At 42.0% G+C, this 25,090-nt stretch overlaps 1 protein-coding gene across 2 annotated transcripts in view; it reads right to left on the minus strand.

Moving 5' to 3' along the window:
• Positions 1-520: 520 nt before the first annotated feature.
• plppr2b (phospholipid phosphatase related 2b) overlaps positions 521-25,090 on the minus strand; it is a 53,424-nt gene continuing 28,854 nt past the window's right edge. Inside the window, exons 3-8 of one of the 2 annotated variants that reach the window (XM_053419082.1) lie at positions 23,270-23,458; positions 6,720-6,840; positions 6,121-6,371; positions 4,467-4,643; positions 3,517-3,650; positions 521-2,932 (exon numbers count right to left, since the gene is read on the minus strand). In XM_053419082.1, coding sequence (XP_053275057.1) covers positions 2,824-2,932; positions 3,517-3,650; positions 4,467-4,643; positions 6,121-6,371; positions 6,720-6,840; positions 23,270-23,458 — 981 coding nt within the window. In that variant the 3' untranslated portion in view covers positions 521-2,823. Of the gene's footprint in view, positions 3,651-4,466; positions 4,644-6,120; positions 6,372-6,719; positions 6,841-23,269; positions 23,459-25,090 lie in introns of both variants that reach the window. The other variant, XM_053419081.1, reaches the window with a different exon arrangement.

The following is a 25,090-nucleotide window of genomic DNA, read 5'->3' on the forward strand; positions in this document are numbered from 1 at the left end:
ATATGTCTAATATGTTTCATTAAGATCCATGACTTATTCTCTGGGACAATGGAAAAAATGTTGAAAAATGCAGTGATAAAAAAAATGAAAAACAAACCTCTTGGATCCAAAATTGTGTCATGGTGGTTTTGGGGATTTTGCTCACAAACGGACAAAGGGACAGACATGACATCAAAATAAATGTTGCAGGTATAAGGGGCCGGATGGTGCTCACTCAGAACTCTATTGTACAATGTGTTGCCGGATCATGTCAGACATCAGGCAGGTTTCTATTGGATCTGAAGGGGGACACTCAGAGATGAAGGAAAAAGCTGGCTTTCATAGCGAGAAAGAAGACTTGATGTAATACACGTACTCACATACATTCTCTTATGGGAGAAAGTTACAGTTATTGTGCTTTTTAATACACATTACACATGAAAACAATAAATCCTATCTTACAGCCATCACAGTCCAACCCTTACGGAGGTGTGGGACGTCTTCAAACAAAGCAAACAAAAAGTGCAATCCAGGCAGTAGCGTGTGGTAATTGCCATTTATTTTGTTAAATAAATACAAAACAAAGACATATTAACGTGGGTGTTCTCTATCCCTTCGGTTGTTTACAAAAAAAGAAGATGTTGTGTTACTGTGGCTAATCTCAAAGCTATAATGAGCACCTTCTGCTATAACAGGCATAGTAGGGACGCCTCAGCAGGGGGTCCTTTGAAGGCCTGCACTTATACACTAACACATGTGTGGAATTATAGCAGCTACTTTTGACTGTTTCACTTAAGAAAACCAAATTAACAGTTACGCTGCCGTACAATGTAGAATCATCATACACACACCAGTAAGCATACACACTCACACACACTCACACATGCTTAATAGAACCCTATGTCTTCTGTATATAAGCCACTGCACACTCTCCCACTGGCAGCCTGTCTTTCCTGTTGAACTGAGCAGAACCAAAGCAAGTTGTCAGCCACCAACACACACACATCAGGATTTCACACACTTCTCCACTGCGCTACATTCCTGCTTCAGATCAGGCTACTGCTCGTGTTCCTGCAGGACAGTCTCGGGTTGCGTCTCACTGTTCTCACACTTGAAACATAATGACAATGTGGTATATACTGTGTTGAGAAACCTATTCACTGTACAAAACTATACAAAAGTCAAGAGATCTTAGCCTGGTGTCACACACATGGTCTGCGCCATTGGATTCATTGTAGGTGTGAGGAAATGATGGCAGATAGGAAAAATTACAAAACAATAATTTTATAACACATTTGTTTTGGTAACATGTTGTGTGTCATGTATTTAGATAAAAGTTATTTGAAATTAAAAAACGAAGACCAAGCATGAGAGGGTGTAAGGGACAAAGCGGATGGTGGATTATATGGGACACTGACAAAGAATTTGTATAAAACTTTATAATAAAACTTTTCAAAAATATTTCACAGCATGGATGTAGAACATACACGTCATAACACACACACACACACAAACACACACATACACACACACCCGCGCACACAGACACCTGAATATTAAGTAGTTAAAATGTTTGGAAGGTTGGTTTAAATCCAGTTCCTTTCTCTACAGGGATGAGTCAACTGACGCTCCAACACAAACATGGTTTCAGTGTAGATTGTATATAAAGATGGACGATATGACAGCTGCCCTTAATTGAAGCCTTGATCTCCACCTGGTGGCTGGCTGCAGTATGTGTCATTCATTTGAACACCAGGTAAACTGTGTGTACTGCTTTTGGAAATGTATTTAAGATTTGTAATTGTATACATATAATTCTATCCAAAAATATTTTTTATTGTTGTATTGTATAGGTCTATTTACTGTTTTTTATTGTTCAATTGATGTCTGCACAGAAACAGGCCCACCCCCTACATTTCACTGAGTCCTTGAATGCCTCCTCTCTAAAAAGTAAACTTCAGATATCATTTTTTCAAACATGGTTCCTGTCATTGTAAGGAGTTCTTCATGCGGATCTATGGAGCCGTTTTGTATCCAGGATTTTTCAGGTTCCTTTCTGGATAGCGGGAGGACATGGAGACGCGTCGTCCATCTTTACGTGCAGTCTACGTGAATCACAAACACAGCTCTCGTGTGTGTAAATCTCCCGTCTATCACTTCACACAATGTACAGCAAGAGATCGAACCGATATTCTCCCCTAAACAGGTAAAGAAACAACACTTATGACTGAACGTTAAACTGGTTCATCTGTCCTATAATTTACAAAAGCGCTTTCCTCTTCAACAGCATCTCTTGTGAGTCCTTTGTGACAGAAAAAAATCTTCTGTATCGTAATTCTCAGTGGGGGCTGCTTTTTGATTGGATGAGAGGTCTTTTTTTTCCATTTGATTGTCCTGAGTGTCAGAATGTGGTCTTTTGAGGACGATCCGGTAGTGATTGGGATATTCTTCCGTCCCCAAACCCTCAGTTTATTTTTTATTGGTGTGTTTATCAAGTCATCATCAGCCAACAGTCTTTAAAGTTACTGTCGAGTCTTTGTGGAAAGACAGGACAAGGGAGTGTGACACAGTATTGCTTCAACACCTCTGGCCTTGGCAAGTCTCATAAAGGGTCTTTACACCCAGAGGCCATCTCAGAGGATAGACTGGACAGAAGGACAGGTCTCTGTATCATATTGGTCTTCAAAATGACAGGTTCTCCTCCAGACTCGCCATGTGAAAGTGTGCGCTGTCCTCCTCCCTGTGATTGGTCGGCCTTTCACACCTGCGTTGATTTGATTCGACGGAGAGGATGTCGTCCTTTGGGGTGGGCGGGGCAGGGCTGGGGACTTTCAGAGGGTAGGTCTAGACTGCGCTGGTGAGGCAACGCCGTGAGGGGAGGAGCACATCGGGAGGGGTGGGGGATGGGATTGGCTGATGGTCATGTGATCTCAGAATACGGTAGCCCTGGAGCCTAACAGGAGGGAAAGGAGAAACGGAGGTTCAGGTGACGTAGAGAGCGAGGGAGTAGAAAACAACAGGGAGGTAAAACCTGAGGCAACAGGGAAGATAAACTTGACTAAAATAGCAAGAGACAAGAATGGAGAATGACCACTTCTAGAAAAGAGAAAGGGTGCACTCAACAGAGGAATCATACAGGAAGAAGCATGTAAGAATCACAGAGATGTAATGAAACAATAGAGGTTAAACGGGAGGAGATAAGTATCAAAACTCTCTCCTAACATATTTAAATACTATATGGCACTGAGTGGGGATCAAACCTCCACCCAAGGCCCAACAGTCCCCTTAAGCCCAATCAATCTTCACTGAGCTTCACAAACTCATAGATAAGATTTGAAAGAAAGAAAAACACAATGTTAAAGAAAGCCCCCGATTGTGATCTGCACCAAAATGTAATTTCTTTGGTGGAGGTAGTATTTGTGTTGACAAACCCTCCCAATTTAAAGAAATACACTATAAGTTTATTGCATTCTGTTGATCTGTTTGATTATTTTATCAACGATCTGTCACCCACCCCTTACCTGGAGGCCACTTAACTTTTCGAGTGGACTCTCCACGCGGGGCAGGCTGAGCAGAGGGAGCCCGACACAGGGCTCTAGGGGGCGCTGCGGAGGTGGAGGAGTCGGCGTTCCTATCTGGGTTTGCTGGAAATTGTTGATCACACATGACACCTGGCGGAGAGCAAAGAACAGAGGGAAATTAAAAAGGAGGGGAGAGGTTCACTGCACTACATAGATGGATGAATGTGTGTGTGTCAAGCGCTGAGTGTGAACGGAAACAGATTCTGAAGAGGGCACTTACAGTTTGAGAGGCAGAGACTGAAATTAAGCTTTAGTGTTAAAATGAGCCACAGTCAGCACTTTGAGCTTTAACGTTATCACTGTTTCTAGAAGATCTTTGGCCAAAATCTTTTTAGACCTCTTCAACAAAAATACCCAGGTAATAGGTTTTTTTCTGTGTCTCCATAATCCTTATATGTATATATAGATTATTGTTTTCTTGTATTTAAAGCCTCCTTATCTCATTGGTCAACTGTGGTTGTTTTAAATGTGTTTGTTGTTTTGAATTAAGAGAAAACAGTGTGTTAAAAAACTGACAAAGAATCTACAGGTTAAAAAAAGTAAAGGCTGATATAAAATACTGTAGTCCTCAGTCAATCAGGTATATGTTAGGCGCTGCAAGCAAGGGGGTAAAAATATTTTTCCTGGAACTTTATTTAGACCCTGGTCTCTGCAGTGGAAACACAAGGAGTTCCTGCAAAGGTTCCTAAATGCTGGAGAAGTTCCAGAAGTTGGAACATGGCTTAAATGGGATTATATGAATGTGCCTTCAGGTCAACCCAGTAACAATCATAGTTTAACAGTGTGTGTTTGTGTGTCTTCTATCACAAAGGCACTCAGTCTCTCCTGCTGCAGTACATCCAGCTACCACTATCTCTCCTTGACATGTGTTTGATCCCTGAAATGTGATCTATCCCTTCTTCTCACCAGGAAGGCAGCAATGGCCCCTCCGGTAATAAACCCGGCCACGACATCGTTCCAGTGGTTTCTGTGTTCAGTCACCCTCACCACCCCCACCAGCACGGCCAGAGACAGCAGCACCAGGCAGAGGGTGGGCTTGGTCAGACGGGTGCCTTTGGTCCGGAACACCAGGGTCACGTACATCTGGAAGACACAAACACACCCGGAATATGAACCTTTGTGTTGTTTGTTCAGTGTCAGCCGCACCAGGGGTTGAATCCACAAGTAATGGGATGAACAGCTTGAGTAAGCCACCAGAGGCCGCCCTCTGCACTGGTTTAAAGCTGCTCTGATGAGCCACAAAATCATTAAACACTGCTGTGTTTGGTTGACTGCTAAAAATACAGGAAATTTACAGTGCAATATAAAAAATCATTGAGGTTTTGTGGATCAGTGTGAATCTTAACATCTGCTGATGATGATCCAACACACAAATAAACTTTGTGAAAATAAGTCAGTAACAACATACCACTTTAAAGCGGTTGTGTTCTTCAAGGTTTGATTTAAAATCCTGCTAATTTACTATAAATCTACTATAATTCGAATATATTAACCTTAATTAATTTACTCTTCTGTCACTGTTTGTATTTAAGATGTACATGTCTTACAAAACATTGTTTAAAGTCAGTTAAAGGATCATTACCTAGACCTATAGTATAATTTAGTTATTAAATGATGACAGAGCTTTACTGTTTCTAACAGTCAGGATTTTCTGGACTTGATGGCTGCTGGAGAAACTCACAGACAAATTGAATGCGCTGCGACTACTCAGCCAATTTTTACAACTCGTGTCAGTGAGTGAGATAAACCCACAGGGGAGAGATGACTGGAGACCATGCATGTACGTCCATGGGAGAAACTATAGCTCGGAAAATCGATGGGGAAAGCCGAGGGGGGGGGATAAAAGTGGGAAATACGAAGAGAAGAAGGTGTAGAGCCTGTTCAAGTGTTTAGATGTGTGGAGCTTGTTTATTACAAAAGTGTTTGAGATTGTGAAGAGGAGTTAATAAAAAAAAAGAAAAAGGGAACCTCAACCTACACTTTATATTTAATTTGTCTAATATTAAGTAATTTACTCACTACGCTCAATTTTCCCTGTCATACATTTAATTCTTAACATTACATCTATTTATTATTATTCAAGCTCATATAATCTATAATCCTTGCAGTTTTCTTAATCGAAGTTTAAATTCAGTATCATGTTTCTCTACATGTATAATTGCTTTATTTGCAGATTGCTTATTTGTCAGCTTCCCAACATCTTGACATTAACAGACCAATCAGAAATCAGTCAGAACATTGTAACTTTACCCTTTTTATGAAATGTTTGCATAGTATTCACATTGTAGCTAATTTCTATGATTAATTAGTATTTGTTAGTAGAAGTTGATCATTAGTACAAACTTATAAACCCCTTTATTAAGGGTTCCTCAATATAAACTACATACAAATTTACGTTATTAAATCTGCCTTTAGTAAAATAAAAGCATGTTGAATGGTGCACTTTCCAGTTATCTTTTGACAAACACAACAGTCAGTCATCAACACACACAATGTCATCTTATCCCTCCATTACTCGGTTGTGTCTCCCTTCTCCCACCGCCCCTACATGTTTCCCTACCACTGTGTAGATGGCTGAGTAAAAGCTGAGAGCTGCGTCTTTGGAGGGGAAGGATTTGCGGGCGGACGCCACCAAGTACGGGTTTCCCGTGCAGGCTCGGCGCTCGGCGATGTACTGCAGCGGAGACTGGCACCCCAGAGCCGTGTAGTTAGGCCTGCAGGCAGACAGGAAATGAGGGGTCTGGTTTCCTGTCACCACTTGACCGGCGTTGGCAAAGATGGTGGTGGTGAAGAGGCCGAAGGAGTAGACACCTGTGAGACCAGAAGAGCGAGAGCGAGTGTGTGAATGTGTAAAGTAAATCAAAAAGTGAGACGCTGAGAGCAGTGAGAGTCAGAGAAGGGAATGGAATGGTCCGACTGACTGTTGTCTGTGTGGGAGGGAGAGGTCAGACAGATGCATCCTCTGCTATTATGTTTCCTTAACTTATGTCCATCACTTACTTGGATAAATACAGACTGGAGATGATGGAAAGGATCAGCAGGACAGGACAGGACTGGCAAAAGACATTTAACAACAGTTTCCAGACTCCAGAGTGTGGTGTAGGTCTTAATGAGCCTCGGTACAGTCAGAAAAGAGGTGAAGTTATGACAACGACTGACCTAGAAAGCGTACGATCCTGCGGAGGAGAGGGTTGAAATAACAGCAGTCGGCGGTCACTATGGTTTTCTCCTGAGCTCCCTCTGTCTTCACAAAGAAACTGGTCACTTCCCCGATCAGGATCTGGGACAGAGGAAGAAAGAAGAAACACAAACACGTCAAAGAGAGAGCTAAACATTCATTATTGTATATTAGTATGTGTTTCTTATATTTTAACCGTCACATATAAATGCAGGAGAGCATTGTTTGTTTTCAGAGCATCTAAATGATATAGACTGTTTTTGGTTTTGCTTGGTCCTTTTTACTGGTAAGATAACAAAGACAATAAAAACAAAAAGACGAGACCAGGTGGCTATTAACCGGGTAAAAATAAGCCAGTTTTTGGGATAAAACCTTGGAGGTGAGAGAAAAAGGCTTTTGTAAGGATAGTGTGATGGCTTGTAGTTCTTTCCTCTATTCTGCCATCCATCCATCCATCCATCCATCCATTAGGCTAACCATACCACCACTTATCCTTTAAAGGTCTCGGGGGGGCAGAGCAAACTGTCCAGGTACACATTAGAGTCTAATGTGTACTGATTAGACAGTTCTCCAGTGTATCACAGTGATGACATACGGAGACAAACAACCATTCACACCTACTCCAAGTAACCAAACCTCAGGGTGCCATCTTGAGATTATGGGAGGAAGCCGGAGTACCCGGAGAAAACCCACACAGACACAGGGAGAACATGTAAACTGCACAGACCCTGGCCAAAATCGGGATTCGAACCAAGAGTCTTCGTTTTTTGTCTGACTTGAGCTTTATTACTTTTCACATCTTAACAATAAACACAACATCTCCAACCAGCTTTAAATAGAGGGTGAACCAAATACAAGAAACAGATACATCAACACCACAGACAAAACGAAAGAAAACCAAAAAGTTTAGCCCACTTCCACTGTACCGCAGCCACACAAATAGTTAATATATTCAAATTGTGTCCTTATTATAGTGTCTGTGTTTACATTTCTGTTCACATTTAACTGCCACCAGCAACATGTTGAAACACAGACAGCAGGAAAAATACAAAACCTGTGTTCATTCAGTCCCCTGAATGACAGATATCCTTCTACCTGGTTTATCAGGCCATATTTGTTGTCAAAAGCTGCCACCATTCCCAGTTCTGAAACCTACTATACCTTCTGCAGGTTTCCACTTTCTCATTATGATCTGTGTGCCAATCATGAGTCTCGTCTTTACCAGGATAGCTAAAGGTTTGACCAGATGGGAGATAGATTTAGGGCTCCACAAAGAACAGCTTTGGCTCTCGATTGAAATACCTTGAGGCAAAAATGGTAACCGCTGCACCACCGTGCCACCAAGCTTCACTGAATAATCTGTCTACAAACGGTGCACAGCAGAGTAATTTACGAGGGCTCCTCCCTCAGCTTTCCAACAATAACGTTTGTCCTTTCCTTTAAATTTCCCTAAATGACTATGCCGCATCAACAAACCCAAACATGAACGCCTTTACTGAAGCTCTGTGAAACCACGACTATACGTAATTCGATTAATCTTGTCATTCAGGTTAACATCTGCAAAAGTCAACATTGGTTAACCCAACCCTAACCCTTGCCAGACAATGTAAATTAAGTGTGTAAACCTAACCTGATCAGACCTTAATAAAACCTCCATTATAGTTTGAATATTGCGCCCTTAACACATTTTGAGCGCATGCTAAAAGAGCATGCAGCCCCGGGCCTCTGGCTGGTGTCATGGAAGCGGTTGTAAGAGTGTAGAAGTCACATCAGCAGGACGTTGATCCCGTTTGACAGGGGAATAAATGGGCTAAACACAACATAACACATTCCTGGACACCATAACACCCTGCATACTACACCTGTCACATCAGGAGACCCCCGCTGACAGAAGAATGGATAGATGTGGGTTAGAGGCTCATACAATATACATGGCCCGGAGACAGGAGCGTGGGACGATGCTAATGTACCGAAGCTCACTGTGCTCAATGTGACACATGAAGGTCCAGGTTTATACAAGAAGGGATGCTATAACTTATGTCTTTGACATGACCTGAATGCTAGAAAGCTAGGCAGCACTGAGGACTGTGGTCATGTGTATTATTATATGGAAGTAAGACATCATTGGTGCTTGATGGCAACGGACTGCCCACCTTCAGGCTTCAGCATTAATTCACAGTAACACATAGTTGAGTATTAAGGACACAAACAAATGTAAAAACAGTCTGTACAGAACACTGTGTATCCCAGATGGAGAGGCAGCAGGCTGCAGTGAGAGGATATAAGAAATCCCAGATGACACCTGATACCTCTTATACACCAACATTTGCAGATGTACGCAGGTTTTTTAACATGAGCGATTGATCCCTTCCCCATAGCCAGTAGAGGAGTTTGCCTCTTTGTTTTTTCCCACCGGTGCGTTATGTTCGATGCCACAAAAGCACAAAAGCTGAGAAGCGCTCTCCCATATTGCTGTCTTGCCAAATTTGAATGTTCTTGTTTCGTCTAATTGTCATAGCTGGAACCAATCACGTGACATAGATGACCAACCATAGGGGATGGTGCATGATAAGCAAGGATGCTAATAAACCTTTTATTCAGAAAAAGTCAGCTCTGCTCTCATCTTAGACCTTTCTCAATAGTATCCTCATCACACACACACGCACACGCACACACACACACACACACACACACACACACACACACACACACACACACACACACACACACACACACAATGTGACTATGCCCTATTGATTTCTGAAGGTTTATGAGGAGGGTCAGTAAATCCCTAGAGCTGGTGGAAGTTTGGTGCCTTGCTGCAGGCACTTTGGCAGAGCTGCTGGGTGCCAGAGTTAAACAGCTGGATTATAACAAATTTCATCCTCTAAGCTGACTCACATCACCCACTGCCCATGATTAAAATAACTCTGCACTCCCACCAAATGTACAATCAAAAGCCTGAAGAATCATACACGAATGGGAATCAGGTTTGTATGTAAATTAATGTTGTAGTAGATGCCAGCAGCAGTGTTCATTATGCTGGATTGTTCGGCTTTGGAATTGTGTGTTGGCATTTATACAAAAATTAGTATTCAACAGTTAGTTAAATAGACTAAATCTCTTGAACTTCTCATACCCTAATGCAGAGGAGGGGACATTCAGGCCTCCAGGCTGTAGGCGACCTGCGAGACAGCTTGATCCGTCCCACAAGGCAATTAATAAATACTAAATAAATCAACTCAGGAATACTGAAATAAGTGTTGCAGTGTGCACAGACAGGATGAAATGCCAGTAATTCAAACACATTATGAATAATGTCATTTCTATTGTTTATTTTCAACCCAACACCATAGACTGTATATAAAGATGGATGACACATCTCCACTTCCTCCCGTTGAAGCGAAAATATCATGGGTGCCGACATCTTGTGCTTTTGATGTTATCTGGAGTCTGAGTCTGCGCAGTAGTGTTCATAGTGTGGAGCCGTGATACACAAGCTTAGACAATACAGGGTCAGTCTCAGCTGACTATTAGGATGTTTCACCTTGTTTTCATAACATCAGATAAATAATTAAAACTGAGCTTGTGTGTGATGAGAACTATACAATATAAGATGATATGAGACAAAACTATGACGATATGAGATGAGACAATAGTCTAAGATACAATACAAAGACGATAAGTTACGGTACACAACGATATGGTACAGACACTATGGCACGAGACGACACAAACTACATTATTTATCCTTCAAGGTGGGAATATGACAGCCAGCCACCAGGGGGTGATCAAGATTATTTGGTGTCACTTTTGGGCAGCTTTATTGCTGTCTTCCATTATAAACAGGTTATTACCATAGAGGTCATCACGCGGGTTTCTTCAGGCAACATACTGGGATAGATGAGAGTAGTCTGACAACATCCTCGCTTCTGTTGTTCACAGAACCGGAAGTGAGCCAACTAAGTCCTTGAAGGCAACATCAATCCAAAGGAATCATCTTCAGGGAGACTGAGGGGCACGTGGGAGCAGAGAGATTGTTTGTAATGTGCATATCTACACATTTGATATCAATACAGAAGCTGCTGGGGCTGAGGATGACTTTTGAAACTTGTGAAACGTGCATTTCAGAGTTTACATATGAATGAAGTACTCATTTCTGGTGTGACAGCATCACTGTCCATCACTTTACAACTTCTGTAGAATTGTATATAAAACACGGCGGCTACATATAATGGTATCGGACACTGACTTGGCTTCTTACTTTCCTCTGCCATTTTCGCTCCCTGCTTCCCACTGTGGTTGAAATTAAGTCTACATCCCCATGAGGAAAGCGGTCGCTATGTCCATTCACTCAATTACTCTTTTCATCCTCTCCGAAGCTAATGTGTTCTCATTGACGTTCGATGGTGATGGGCTCCCGCCGAGTTGTTACATGCTCGTTTCTCCCCCAGCCATGCATTCAAAAGTATCTGCCGTCAATACTAATCCCCTTTCATACTGATCTCGCTCAAAGGTTACTTCCTGCTGCTTTAGTTCACAATAAAAGGTCTGCGATAGAAAGAAATGTCAAATGTGTTGATAGGACAAGGCTTTGATTAGAAGTTACCTTGGTTCTCTACAGGAGTTTATATTTCAAGTCTCAGTATAGTTGATAATCGATATTAATGCAGATAATAGAAAAACACTACAATCTCTTGATCTTTTACTAAGACAGCCTGATGATATATATCATTTTTTTGGCAAGTAACAAAAGGTGCTATAACTATGCTTTCCTAACTTCCAAATTCAGTTCAATGGGTTCAAGATTTAAAACTTTCAAATTTCCAGCAGAGGGCGATTTCAGTATATATAGAAGTCTATGAGAAAGGAGACTAATTCTCACTTGATTTTAAACAACAACAAAAGATGTATGGTCTCTACTTTTAAGTCAATAAGAAGAAAAAGCATATATAATGGTGCAGGTCACAGGTTTAAAACAATCAAAAGGACACTGGAGGAAATGGCGTTCGCAAACCAATGGGTGACGTCACGGTGAGTCTCTATACTCTACTAAAAATCCACTGGACCCAGGTGGAGATCAGACTCGGCCGCTGGTTATTTTTCACCAGATGTTAATTGTGTTTTAGAGGCAGATGTTACATTTTTTAGGGATGCAGACAGATCTGAGCTCAGCCAGAGATGGTATGAATGAGATGCAGACAGACATCCATGAAGTACCTGAGGCTACGGGGAACAAGAAGAAAGACAAAATGACAAAATAAAGAGATAAGGCAGAATGACTGACACAAACTTTCATCTCCTGCCTCAGAGAGCAGGAGATCAGTTGGCCTCCTTTTGTTGAACAAGTCGGTGAAAAAGCATGTGTGTGCACCTTGGAAATCGTTAGTAAGAGTTCTCCATCCGTAGGGGAGGAACTATGGAGTTTTTAAGCGCAACCTTTCAACTCTTGACAGCTTTATGGACAAGATGAAAGGGTGTCTGAAGGAATAGTGTTTGTGAGAGACTGATGCAGCAACTCCAGAAGTTGAGTGGGTCATAATTGGCTTCCTTTGAGCTTCTACCTGGTGTGATATGGTGACAGTTCTTTTGCTTTTGTGAGCGTGACTCCAAACAGAGTGCGAGTGTGTTTGTATATATTAGCAAGCGTGCAGTCATTTGCCAAAAGCTGGAGAGGAGAAAAACGTATAGAAAGAAAAGGTTCAAAGGTGATCGTAATGCACAAGAGGACACAGTCAGTTGAAAGGACCGTGCCAGTGCTTTTAAAGTATACACACATTTTTTCACCATGACCTTTGAGCACTCAAATCTAATCAAATAATCTTTGAGTCCCTATTGACAACTGGTCAGAATTTGAAGAGATTCCCTAGAGGTAGACTTGAGATATCACATTCAAGAGCCTTAAAACAGGTTTGTGACCTTGACATTTGACCACCCAATTCTAATCAGTTAATCTGTGCTTCTAAATGAATATTCAAAATTTGAAAGGATTCTCTTGAGGCATTCTTAACATATGCATGCACCTTTGCCCCCCAAAATCATGTCTTCCTTGAGGCCAATAGAGTTTGTAATCAGTTTGAAGAAATCCTCTCAAGGCGCTCCTTAGATGTTGCATTCACAAGACCAAATTCTAACCAGGTCATCGTCTGAGGTCATAGTAATATGAAATTCCAGTTGGCTGTTCGTGACATATCGCGTTAAAAAAACAAGATGTCACGTGAACTTGACCTTTGAACTTTAACCAACAAATTCTAATCAGTTCATCTATGACTCTCAGTGAACATTTGTAGAAAATTTGAGAGGATTTCCTGGGCGTGTCCTGAAATGTTTTCACAAGACCACAAACGTATTTTGTAAAGTGCCAGTGACTTTGACCTATGACCACCAAATTTTGACCAATGCTTCCATGAGTCCAATTTAACATTTTTACCATATTTGAAGGATTCCATGCGTGTACCTGATATTTTGCGTTCCCAAGGCGAAAAAAGTGCTTTGTGAGGTCATAGGGATTACACTAATCAGTTTATGATTGATTTAAACATTTGTACCAAATCTGAAGACATTCAGGGACGGACGGACAACCTAAGAGACATAATGCCTCTAGCTATGTGCTGTCACCATGCAGCCTGGAGGCATAAAAAGCATGGAAAACACAGACATCCACTTTGAAGAGGATAATAGAGCACGTACTATAAATAATATTAACGCCTCCCAGAACAGGAAGATATGCAGCATGAATACCAGTTTGACGTCACAACGTATAGAAAGCAATTCCAGCTTAAGGGGGACTGTAGAAATAGATGCTCATGCAGCTGTGTATTTATTGTGGATGTGTTTAACCCCTCGATCTAACAAACGCATTCCCACCGTGAACCGGTGAACAGCGGATCACACCTGGCCAAGAGTGTAAACGTGTGATGCAGGTTTCAGTGGATTTCCTACGCGGCGCCTTCTGAAAATACAGAGAGCAGCTCTTTGTTGTGAAAAGAAACACGAAAACCTTCACGAGGATTACACGGAGTCTACATTAAGCTTGTACAAATATCACATGACATCTGTTGACATTGCAATCCCAGCGCTCTTCTTTAAACATACACACACACACACACACACACACACACACACACACACACACACACACACACACACACACACACACACACACACACACACACACACACACACACACACACACACACACACACACACACACACACACACACACACACACTGGGATGCAGTCTTCTCACACACAAGCAATGGTAACCATGACAATTTAGCTGCTTCAGCTTCATCATCACCCACACTCTCCATCTCCTCTCTGTCTCACCCTGATTTTGGTCTGTGCTGCGTTAATAGGTGGGCAGCTTTTTCATGTCTTTGTGGAGAGGACAGGCAATTCTCAATTTGTATTTTCTGATATAAAAATTCATGTTCCTTTGTTGCCTCCTTTTTGTCCTTCATCCACATTAAAATTCTATTTACAAGCAAATACGGTTTTAACCATCGTTTGACCCTGTTCTTCTCTTCTTGCAGTTTCCTCCTTACATTTTCTTTCTTTGCATTTTCCTTCTTCCTTTCCTTTTCTGCTTATTCCCCATCTCCCTAACCACCTCCTCCTAATTTCCACGTATTCCTGTAAGTTGTGTTTTTTGTTTGATCTGCTCCCGCTGAAGAAGAAACCCAGGGATCGATGGATCAGTGAGGGACGAGACCTTGCAGCTAATCTACCAGAGTTGGGCTGTGAGTGCATGGCAGGATTACGGTTCTCATCATATGGGATAGTGAGTGTCTTACAGGCTATCGCAGTGGGAATGGATAGCTGGTCAGGCATATCGACATGGGGCCACATGACCTGCTGTCTTCATCCCACTGTGATTTGCAGTGACAGGATAAAGCTGTGATTATCCCTTATTATCCCTGCCCTTTTTCACAAATGCTGACGCACTAATCTGTCTGCCCCTCTCCATCTCTCTTTAACATACAAAGGCGCGGTGCCAGTCCCTTTAAATGTGCAAAATAGGCAGATAAAGGCCTCTCAATTAAAACAGTTACACAAGATCTAGTTTAATGAATTTGTGATGCAGCATGGGATCATAGGAGTTGTTGTCTTCGCCACCATTTCTTCTCCGGCAGTCTGGGGTTTACTGTGAGAGCGTCTGTGACAGAACGCCCAGCAGACGACAAAGATTCTTTTAATTTAGCACCGAAAATCACTTTTACCGAACCAATTGGTGGCTTTGTCCTCTCTCCTACTTCCTTCCTGAAATTGAAATTAACAAGTGAACTTATCTCAACTCAGTCCACTGTTCCAGACAAAGACAGAAAGATGGAAAAGTTCCAATGTGACGCCCAAATCTTTTCTCTCGCTCGCTTCTTCTTCTTCCCAATCCTACTTTGTCTGTCATATGTGACTCCATTATTCATGAAGGCTTGTCCCGGGGCTTAACAGCGGGCCAACTTCTGGCCAATTTGCATATGGGCAATGGACTGATGTGTGTGTGTGTGTGTGTGTGTGTGTGTGTGTGTGTGTGTGTGTGTGTGAGGGTCCGTGCTTGTGTGTTTGATATAATTCAAGCCTGATGACAATTACAATCAACTCCAAAATGTCAGATGGAAAAAGATGATTGAAGGGTAAAGATGCTTACTGGTCTGTGTGTGCGAGACGTTTCTTCACCGTGGCATGTGATTCGTGAAAACTCTGATTACAATAACAATAGAAAGTAAATATAGAATAGAGAACAGGAAAATCCTTGATATTCTGAACAACATAATTTGCTAAAACATTTGCATACGAATGGAGCAGTCAGGGAGCGTGATGGGAGCCTTCTAAATACAAGGGGAGCTGTGGCAGGGTCTCACATCCTCCCACCATTCGAATCCTGCGTCAACCTAGTATACAGTGCCTTGCATAAGTATTCACCCCCTTTGGACTTTTCTACATTTTGTCATGGTATAACCACAGATTAAAATTTATTTCATCGTGAGTTTATGTAATGGACCAACACAAAATAGTGCATCATTTGGAAGTGGGGGGAAATATTACATGGATTTCACAATTATTTACAAATAAAAATCTGAAAAGTGTTGAGTGCATATGTATTCACCCCCTTTACTGTGAAACCCCTAACAAAGATCTGGTGCGACCAATTGCATTCACAAGTCACATTTGCAAGTCACATAATTAGTAAATAGGGTCCACCTGTCTGCAATTTAATCTCAGTATAAATACACCTGTTCTGTGACGGACTCAGAGTTTGTTGGAGATCATTACTGAACAAACAGCATCATGAAGACCAAGGAGCTCACCAAACAGGTCAGGGATAAAGTTGTGGAGAAATATGAAGCAGGGTTAGGTTATAAAAAAATATCCAGAGCTTTGAACATCTCTCTGAGCACCATAAAATCCATCATAAGAAAATGGAAAGAATATGGCACAACCGCAAACCTACCAAGAGGAGGCCGTCCACCCAAACTGAAGAGTCGGACAAGGAGAAAATTAATCAGAGAAGCAACCAGGAGGCCCATGGTTACTCTGGAGGAGTTGCAGAGATCCACAGCTGAGGTGGGAGAATCTGTCCACAGGACAACTATTAGTCGTCTACTCCACAAATCTGGCCTTTATGGAAGAGTGGCAAGAAGAAAGCCATTGTTGAAAGGGATCCATAAAAAATCCCGTTTGGAGTTTGCCAGAAGCCATGTGGGAGACACAGCAAACATGTGGAAGAAGGTGCTCTGGTCAGATGAGACCAAAATTGAACTTTTTGGCCTCAATGCAAAACGCTATGTGTGGCGAAAACCCAACACTGCCCATCACCCTGAGCACACCATCCCAACAGTGAAACATGGTGGTGGTAGCATCATGCTGTGGGGATGCTTCTCTTCAGCAGGTACAGGGAAACTGGTCAGAATAGAGGGAAAGATGGATGGAGCCAAATACAGGGAAATCCTTGAAGAAAATCTGATGCAGTCTGCAAAAGACTTGAGACTGGGGCGGAGGTTCATCTTCCAGCAGGACAATGACCCTAAACATACAGCCAGAGCTACAAAGGAATGGTTTGGATTAAAGAATGTTAATGTCTTAAAATGGCCCAGTCAAAGCCCAGACCTCAATCCAATAGAGAATCTATGGCAAGACTTGAAGATTGCGGTTCACAGACGGTCTCCATCCAATCTGACTGAGCTTCATCTTTTTTGCCAAGAAGAATGGACAAACCTTTCCATCTCTAGATGTGCAAAGCTGGTAGAGACATACCCCAAAAGACTTGCAGCTGTAATTGCAGTGAAAGGGGGTTCTACCAAGTATTGACACAGGGGGGTGAATACTTATGCACCCAACAGATGTCAACTTTTTTGTTCTCATTATTGTTTGTGTCACAATAAAATTTATTTTGCACCTCCTAAGTACTATGCATGTTTTGTTGATCAAACGGGAAAAAGTTTATTTAAGTCTATTTGAATTCCAGTTAGTAACAGTACATACTGGGAAAAAGTCCAAGGGGGGTGAATACTTATGCAAGGCACTGTACCTGCCCCGGGAGTAAGAGAAGGAAACCAATATCCAGGTGTTTATGACAGAGAGTGGAGGGGGGGGGGGGAGTGTCGCTGGCCTCCTGTGGATTTGACATTTCCATCTTATTACTGACATCTAATCAAGAAGATTGGATTTTTTGATGCGGCTGAATTTTAACACAGCAGGGGAGGTGGGCCTGTGGTTTGAGAGGAGTGTGCATCTTTAGAGCAGAATCCAAAGCACTGATACATTTATGAAAGCTAGACATGGATTTAATAAAATAATAATATCAATCAAATTATCCCACACAGCGGTAAAGTTAACATTTTAATTTATACATGTGAACTACAGCAAGAGGGATGAATTTTTGAAGGAACAGAAATAACGCCCAGAGTGCAGGTAGCTATGTAATTGGTTGTGTCACATCATTCAGTTTTATGTCAACCTGAATGAAAAGCAATCTTCATGTCACTTTACCATAAATGTATTGAACTGCAAAACCAGCACGCATTACAGACGCACTTCAAACGCTGTCTATTTCATTAGTGGCCTTTAAACTGTTATTGAATGGGGTAATAATAATATATTTTGTGTATTTCTAAGAGCTTTATATGTGAGTGAAAAGAAGTTGTGTAGGAAAATGTATAAAACAGCAGCAGTGATGAGTACATATTGTTGCTGTTTTGGCTGAAGCTATTGTGAGTGAGGAATCTGCTATTTCTGCCTCTTCTTCTGGATTCATGTGAGTGATTGGCACAAAGCATCATTTCACTTCTCATCAAAGGCTGTATGCTTCTTTAACTTTATGTTTTAAGCTGCTTTCAGACATCCGGACAGAGAATGTGGGGAAAAGGAAGTTTTTTTTCTACCAGTCGCCATATAAAATCCCTGAGTGAGGAAAAAACAGGGACATTTCTGGAAAATTCACAGCGGAGACACGAGCATGTTGATGTGTATCACTCACAATGGACAGAAAACTGGAAGGAATATAAACATCTCATGATGAAAGAGGGGTACCATACATGTAGAGTGTAAAGATGTCTTGGAAAGACAATGAGATTCAAGAGCTTTTGACCATAAGGGCAAACAAGAACATGTGGTTTCAGTAGCTGAGTGTACACGTCATGTCCCGCCTCCTGCAAGATCTAACCGAGCACCACCCCAGTCCTGATTGTTCCAGACATATTCATGTTGTTGTGAACACATCTGACCAGGACGATCTCCTGCTGAGTTCTTCAATTATAAAAAGCAAACTCCGGAAAATGTCTGGACCCTATTTTCTGGACATTTTCCTTGTCTTTCTGCTCCCAAACTCCATTAAAGCATCTCTTCCATTTTCTCTGAACGTCATCTGCATTTGGTCACGAATATATTAAGAAAAGATAAACCTTTAAAGAAAAATCTGTTCCAACAGCAGAGCCCTGTTTCCTGTCCTTTTGACCTTTGACCTCTAGAAGAGAATCACTGACATTGGCCTCATATGTGCATCTGCTTCAACTCTAAAGGTCTTCTACTATTATCGGTCTTTATCTCTTCACTCCGAGGTTTGACTGCACAAACTATTAAAATCTCCAACCACTAACTGGCTCAACGCACATCCACCATCTGTTTCTCAAGATATGATGGCAACAACAGCACAGTGCAGTATATTGTGCATCAAGAGCTCTGTCTTGATAAACTCTGACTTGATTGGATTATATGGTCTGTCTCCATGGTTCGGCCCGATCCCCATCTTTCTGTCATTTGGAGCTGTATTATGCATGAAGGCTCTTCCAAAGGTTTAACAGACAGCAGCAAACAAACTTGGAACAGCGAGTGGCAACCTAACAGTATCGGAGAGGCTCTCTGTCTCCTCCTCTGCCTCCAGCTTCATCTTTCAGCTGCTCCAAGTCTTCTTCTTGAGGTTTGTTTTTTCTTCCCTTGTTCCCTCTCTGGTACCTCTGTCTCTTGTGTTTTCTCCTCTTTCTTTCATTGTGTCGTGCTTGAACTCTCACGGTCTCTCCTTCCCCTTCACTTTGCTTTCGTGAACTGTTTGAGAGGATTATATTTAGCAGCATTACGCTCTCCAGGGCAGAAGTATTTGGCGGTATGCGTCTGACCCACATTAAATAAAAGGTGGAGAATATACTCAAAGTATCATTGATTCACGACGAGAGTTGGTTTGGCACAGGGTGAGTCTCCAAGGGCTGTATAATGTTGCAAACTCTGACTCATGCATTTTAAGCCTAGAATTAACATTTGGCCACAGTTTAACTGTATGGACTGATGGGTGGTTGTAGTGTGCAATCAGTATGAACACAAAGTCTCCATTACACCAAACACACACACTGCACTTTACCCTGCTCCCTCGGCTAGCATGGAAATGTCCCCTGCCATGCGTCTGGTTCATGTACTGTATACAGACTATGCATCGTGTGAGTTCACGTGTGAATATGTGTGCTTGTGTGTGCTAGGCAGTTATGTTAAGGTTTGTGGAGAGTCATAGAGATAGCCTGTAGGCACTTTGACTAGTACTCAGCACACACACACACATATTGACTCCCACTTGTAGACACAGAACCTGTTTTCAGGGGTGTTAAAGGAAAGATGTGCGCCATCATCCACCCACACACTTACCTTCACTGATGGACTGAAACTTGCAGCATTTTTGCCAAGTACCATACAAGTGCCTCCATTTCATTCACTCGCTCACTTCCGCTCGCTTTACCACGCACACACCCGCACGCACACACACACATGCAGACACACACGCGCACACACACAGAAACCTACATCTCCTGTTCTCTTCCATGGCAAATTAGAATAATAAGCTGTAGCAGAATCTAACTTCTCATCTTTTATTTTATTTTCATACTGTCAACAATCAATCATGTCTGTTGGACCCAAAATAAATTGAGGAATTGATGTGCAAAACACGTTATACTTATTAAAATATATTGGTAAATCTTTTAAACACCATTACTAAGCTACTGCCAGACCTTTTAACTGTTTTCCGCTGCCTTCTTCAGCCTTTGCTTTTGACAACACACTGCTGCATTTCTCCAAACATTACTGCCACTTGTAGATGTTCGGAATAGTGTGAAACCATCGGCAGTGTGTGTATCACATCGCCCACATGAACAAAACAGCTCCATGTCACAGTAGGTCAAAAACTCCACATGGCATCTTAAAGGGGGATTCTTTCATCTTCAGCAGGACTCGAAGGCTTCTTGTGTCCGTTTCTAGCTTGACCGATCACGCTTGTGCTAGTTGCCAACAGGTCAACAAGTAATGTGGAGAGCAAAAGACAGTTTGACCGAAATACATTGGCTTTTTTGCATTTATATGCAAATAGCTGTTAATAGAGATTTGCCAAAATGTCGCCTGGACCTTAAACAGGATCGCTGTTTGAGTTTTGTTCGGAAAAATTCTAACTCTTGATCAAAGAGACTAGTTGAACTGTAAACATTGTGTGAAAGAGGGAAGATGGATTCTTGGTCCGAATATCTGCTGTATACAACAGAGTCTTCAATATGTCGACCGTTTGTTGGTGCATACTTAAATGATTGTTCTGTTGATTTTGTATTTTTGAGACTCGGAGCTTCAAATTTTTAATGGACTTATTTCCCTTTGTGGTAAACGTCTCTCAGAGACTCGGAATAAAAGCTCTAAACATGTGTGATGTGCTCTTTCTGTTGCACGCTTACAGTTTAAACAGAGGCAGCACCATCAGCAGCTGCCATGAGTGGCAGGTGGGGGGCTGGACAGCAGTCTCTCAAGCCTCAATTATACTCTCTTACTGACACGAGCACAGACAGCTGTGGACACCACAGATGTGGAGCAGACTTGTTTCTAGAGAGCCTGGAGTCTGCTTGGAGGAGGGCATGCGCAGTCTGAACCCTTGTTGTGTTGCGGCACGTAGGCTTGACCCACACAAGGGGATAAAAGTCTGGATATCTCAGCCTTTGCTCCAATAATTTTGGCCCTTGTGGGTTAATCCTGTCTGTCACTGTTCCAATGGAGTTTGGGGGCCCCAGGCAAAAGGGACCAAACCTCTCAAGTTATGTAGCTTCTGGCAGAAAGTGGCATGGGGCCTCATTATAGGGGGTTTCAACCCATTGCAGTGTCCTGTACATAGCTAGCTAGAGAATATAAAGGTGTTCTCAGCCTGGGGTCACTGGCAATTGCCTGCTTTGCCGCTGTTCCGACACCTCTGAGTACAAAACTACACCTCTGGATCAGCATCTTACATGTTTTAAGTTGAGCGAGAAACTGCAGTTATATAGCCGTCTGTCAGTAACCACCGTTATACAATGAGGCAGCATGAGGCAGAGAGAGGGTCTGGGGAAAAAATTGAAGAAACCTGCAGAGTTTCATTTAAGTTTAAAAATCTGTTTGAACTGTCACACATACACACGCGCACATGCACACATACACACACACACACAGACACAGTGAGTCGATATGTGCTGTAGCAGCAAACTTCTGTGCTGTCAGTCTAAGAAGTCAATTTTTTCTTCGTGACAAAAAGTCTGAGGCAGATTTGAGAGACACACGTGAGATGAATATCTGCGTTTCTTATTGTATCTGAACAGAGGCTCGTGGGATAGAGGGCTATCTCAGAGCGAGAGAGAGAGCACAGATGCTCTGACTTAAAAAACAAAAAGCCGCTCTGCACCCCAGGCAAAATCATACCACTTTACTCCCTCAACTATGCACAGCTCTCCCTGATGCCTCCATCCATACACACTAATATATACAGAGTGCACCTGTGCATCTGTCATATGTGGTTAAAAAAATTAAAAGTAAATGTTACTAATAAAAATCATTCCCATTGACACAAACATCTCAGAATAACAAAACGTAGAATAATATAAAATACCGTAGTCTGTGGTATCAGTAATGCTCATCTAAACAGGAGTAATACAGATCTATAATTGATTCGAAGCCAAAAAATCTGGTGACAGATGAGGGAATGGAATCGTCCCTTTAATAAAGCAGCAAATGACCCAGGACTGCCTGTGACTATCTTTGTGAGGACTGTTGGAGCTTATGCAGTGTGGACATTTTGGGTAGGCGAGGATATTTCGGCAAGTTCTCAACTTCAGCAGGCTGTTTGAGGGTTGGCACTTGGTTTCAGGGTAAGGTCACAGGGCTAGGTTTAGGGGTAAAGGGAATGCCACACATCAATGAGGGTCCTCACAAAGATAGAGGATAGTGTGTGCCTGTGTGTTTGCGGCTCGGAGGCATCCATGTAGTAATGCCACTTAACTGTGGGACATGAAAGAGACAGGCCCTTGAGGACAAGACAGGCCGTCATGGAGACAGAGCTTTGATGGAGATTGGAAGCCATGTTTCATTATTAATTATATCCCACTGTACTGAGAAGAAAGTGGCTGCCGCAGTAGAATTCAGTAGATTCTACAATTACTGATTTAGCTCTATTGTGGAAATCCTTACTACAATGAATGACAAAAATAAATCTGGTTAATAGTGATGTTTGATCTCCGTATCAACGTGTTTTCTGCCAAGACAACATGACCTACAAATTATGTGTAATTATTAAAGATGCATCAATATGCATATGTAATTCTGGGATGCAGTTAATGAAACTGTGTTGCTTCTTGTGCGCAAAAATAGGGAAACCGCTCAGATCTGCTGTCGTCCTCTGTGTTACTGCCGTGCAGTCTTGAAACAAGGACGCTGTAGCTCCCTCGGACTGTAGAGGACAAATATAGTACTGGTTGCCATGGTTATGACAGCGAACGCATCCACAAAAACAGAGCGGTGAGACCACGAGGATGCACACCTACACACCTCACCTCTCTTTCAATCCACAAGCACCACGTGTAGATGAGGAGGAGGTATCCGTGTGTGTGGGTGTGTGTGTGTGTAGATGTTTGAGGTTGACCGTGTGTGCATTCAGGTCGGTGATTGTCATGCCATCTGAGATATGTGTGCGTGTACGTGATAGGCACCTGTGGATGTACATTTTTTTCTTTCTTTCTTTTTTCTTTTACAAGTGAAACACAGACTCACCGTCACTGTGGGGATGGCAGTGACCAGGGAGTACACCAGGACGGGTGGCGCCTTGCTGTTGTCCTCTGGTCCCGGGAACGGCTTGGAGTAGGCTTTGTCGAAACAGAAGAAGCCCTGGACGTGCACGGGGAACGTGTCCGTGTACTCGAAGTAGTACGCCAATAGAACGGTCCCTGCCATGATGACCAGCTGGAAATAAAACATATTGGTTCCAGCTTTAGTAAGGGATCCACAGGAGAGTGAAGGAGTTGAGAAAAGAAAAGACAGCCGGAAGGAAACAAGTGGAAAATATCCTTCACAGAGCGAAATGATGGATGCCTCCGTAATGTGTAAAATGAATCAAGTGTGCGTGGAGAGATAGTGAGGGAAGCGGATAAGAGAGATAGGGAGGGAGGACAGGATCGAAGGAGGGAGGTGCGATAGAGACGGAGGGAGACAAATGAGAGGAAAGACAGATAGAGAGGGGGTAAAAAGAGAGCATGAGAGAGAAATAGAGAGAGAGATAGATAGAGAGAGAGAGAGAGCGAGGAAGAGAGTGGGAGGGTAAAGAAACAAACCGATCAAAGAAAATAAAGCTGTGTGGAGGAAGAGAGGAAGAACTGTAGAGAGAGAGAGAGAGAGGGAGAGAGAGAGAACACAAGCATTCATCCAACATCAAGACTTGTGCATGTGTCACTATGCATAACTCTAGTCAGTACTATGTTCTGCTATTTAAATTACCAGCTGTATGCAAAGCACATGTCATAAAGCATAAACTATGACCTTCATCATTATTTAAAAACTTAATAATAAAGACACATCATTAATTCATAATAGATTGTGTGTGTGTGAGAGAGAGAGAGAGAGAGAGAGAGAGAGAGAGAGAGAGAGAGAGAGAGAGAGAGAGAGAGAGAGAGAGAGAGAGAGAGAGAGAGATGATAAACATAGCAAACATCCGAAAGAGCATGTTATTCTACACAGATGTGACGGATGCACAAGTCCTAATTATTCATTTATACTCCACTAAAACTCACGCTGATTTAAGAATTCTGCAAATGAAAACTGGATGTTTTACTGCTTCTAACTGATTTGCATGCTTTTATAGTTTTCATAAAATATAACATATCTAAAAGTAATATATTATTTAAAAAAATTAAATTTGCAAACCATGCAGGTTATAATCAGACTTCAATTCTCCTTGTATTTTATTATATTTCCAAAGGTGAAAAATTCTCAACAATCAGAGGCCTAGCGACCCCCCAAAAATAGTAAAAAATAAAACAAAGGAGGATAGAAAAAGACTGTCCATCAGGTTCAACACAAACAAAATGAGAGCTCCCGAAATTGAAGCTAACATATTTCAATCACCCCCTAGTGGCTCGCTGCATTATAGGTCATAAACCCCACCCCTCCATGGTGGTCGTTGGGACATTACCCCCCCAAAAAAGGTAGACATGAAAAAAACTAATTCTCGGAGATCGGTTCTGTTTTTATGGTTAGTTCTTCTCAAACTGATGTATGTTCATGTCTTCTTTTCACTGATAATTGAAGGTTTTATTAGTTATTTGATGCTATAAAAACTAGCTGAGCCGTCATGATTGACAGCTGGTACTGATTTGTGATTGGTTGTCACTGATTTGTGATTGGTTGAGGGCATGTGTTAGCAGGACCTTGATACCCCTCATTTGGCTTAATTTTTGTACAGTGGAATGAACTGTAAACTTGCTCTCCATCTTTAAATACAGTCTGTGGTTCAGAGGAATGGTTCGACATTTTGGCAAATAAATGTATTTACTTTATTATCTTTCTGATGTTTGCCATTACAAGTGGCATCTATTGCAA

This window comes from Pleuronectes platessa, chromosome 3 (genome assembly GCF_947347685.1).
Source record: "Pleuronectes platessa chromosome 3, fPlePla1.1, whole genome shotgun sequence".
Taxonomy (NCBI): domain Eukaryota; kingdom Metazoa; phylum Chordata; class Actinopteri; order Pleuronectiformes; family Pleuronectidae; genus Pleuronectes; species Pleuronectes platessa.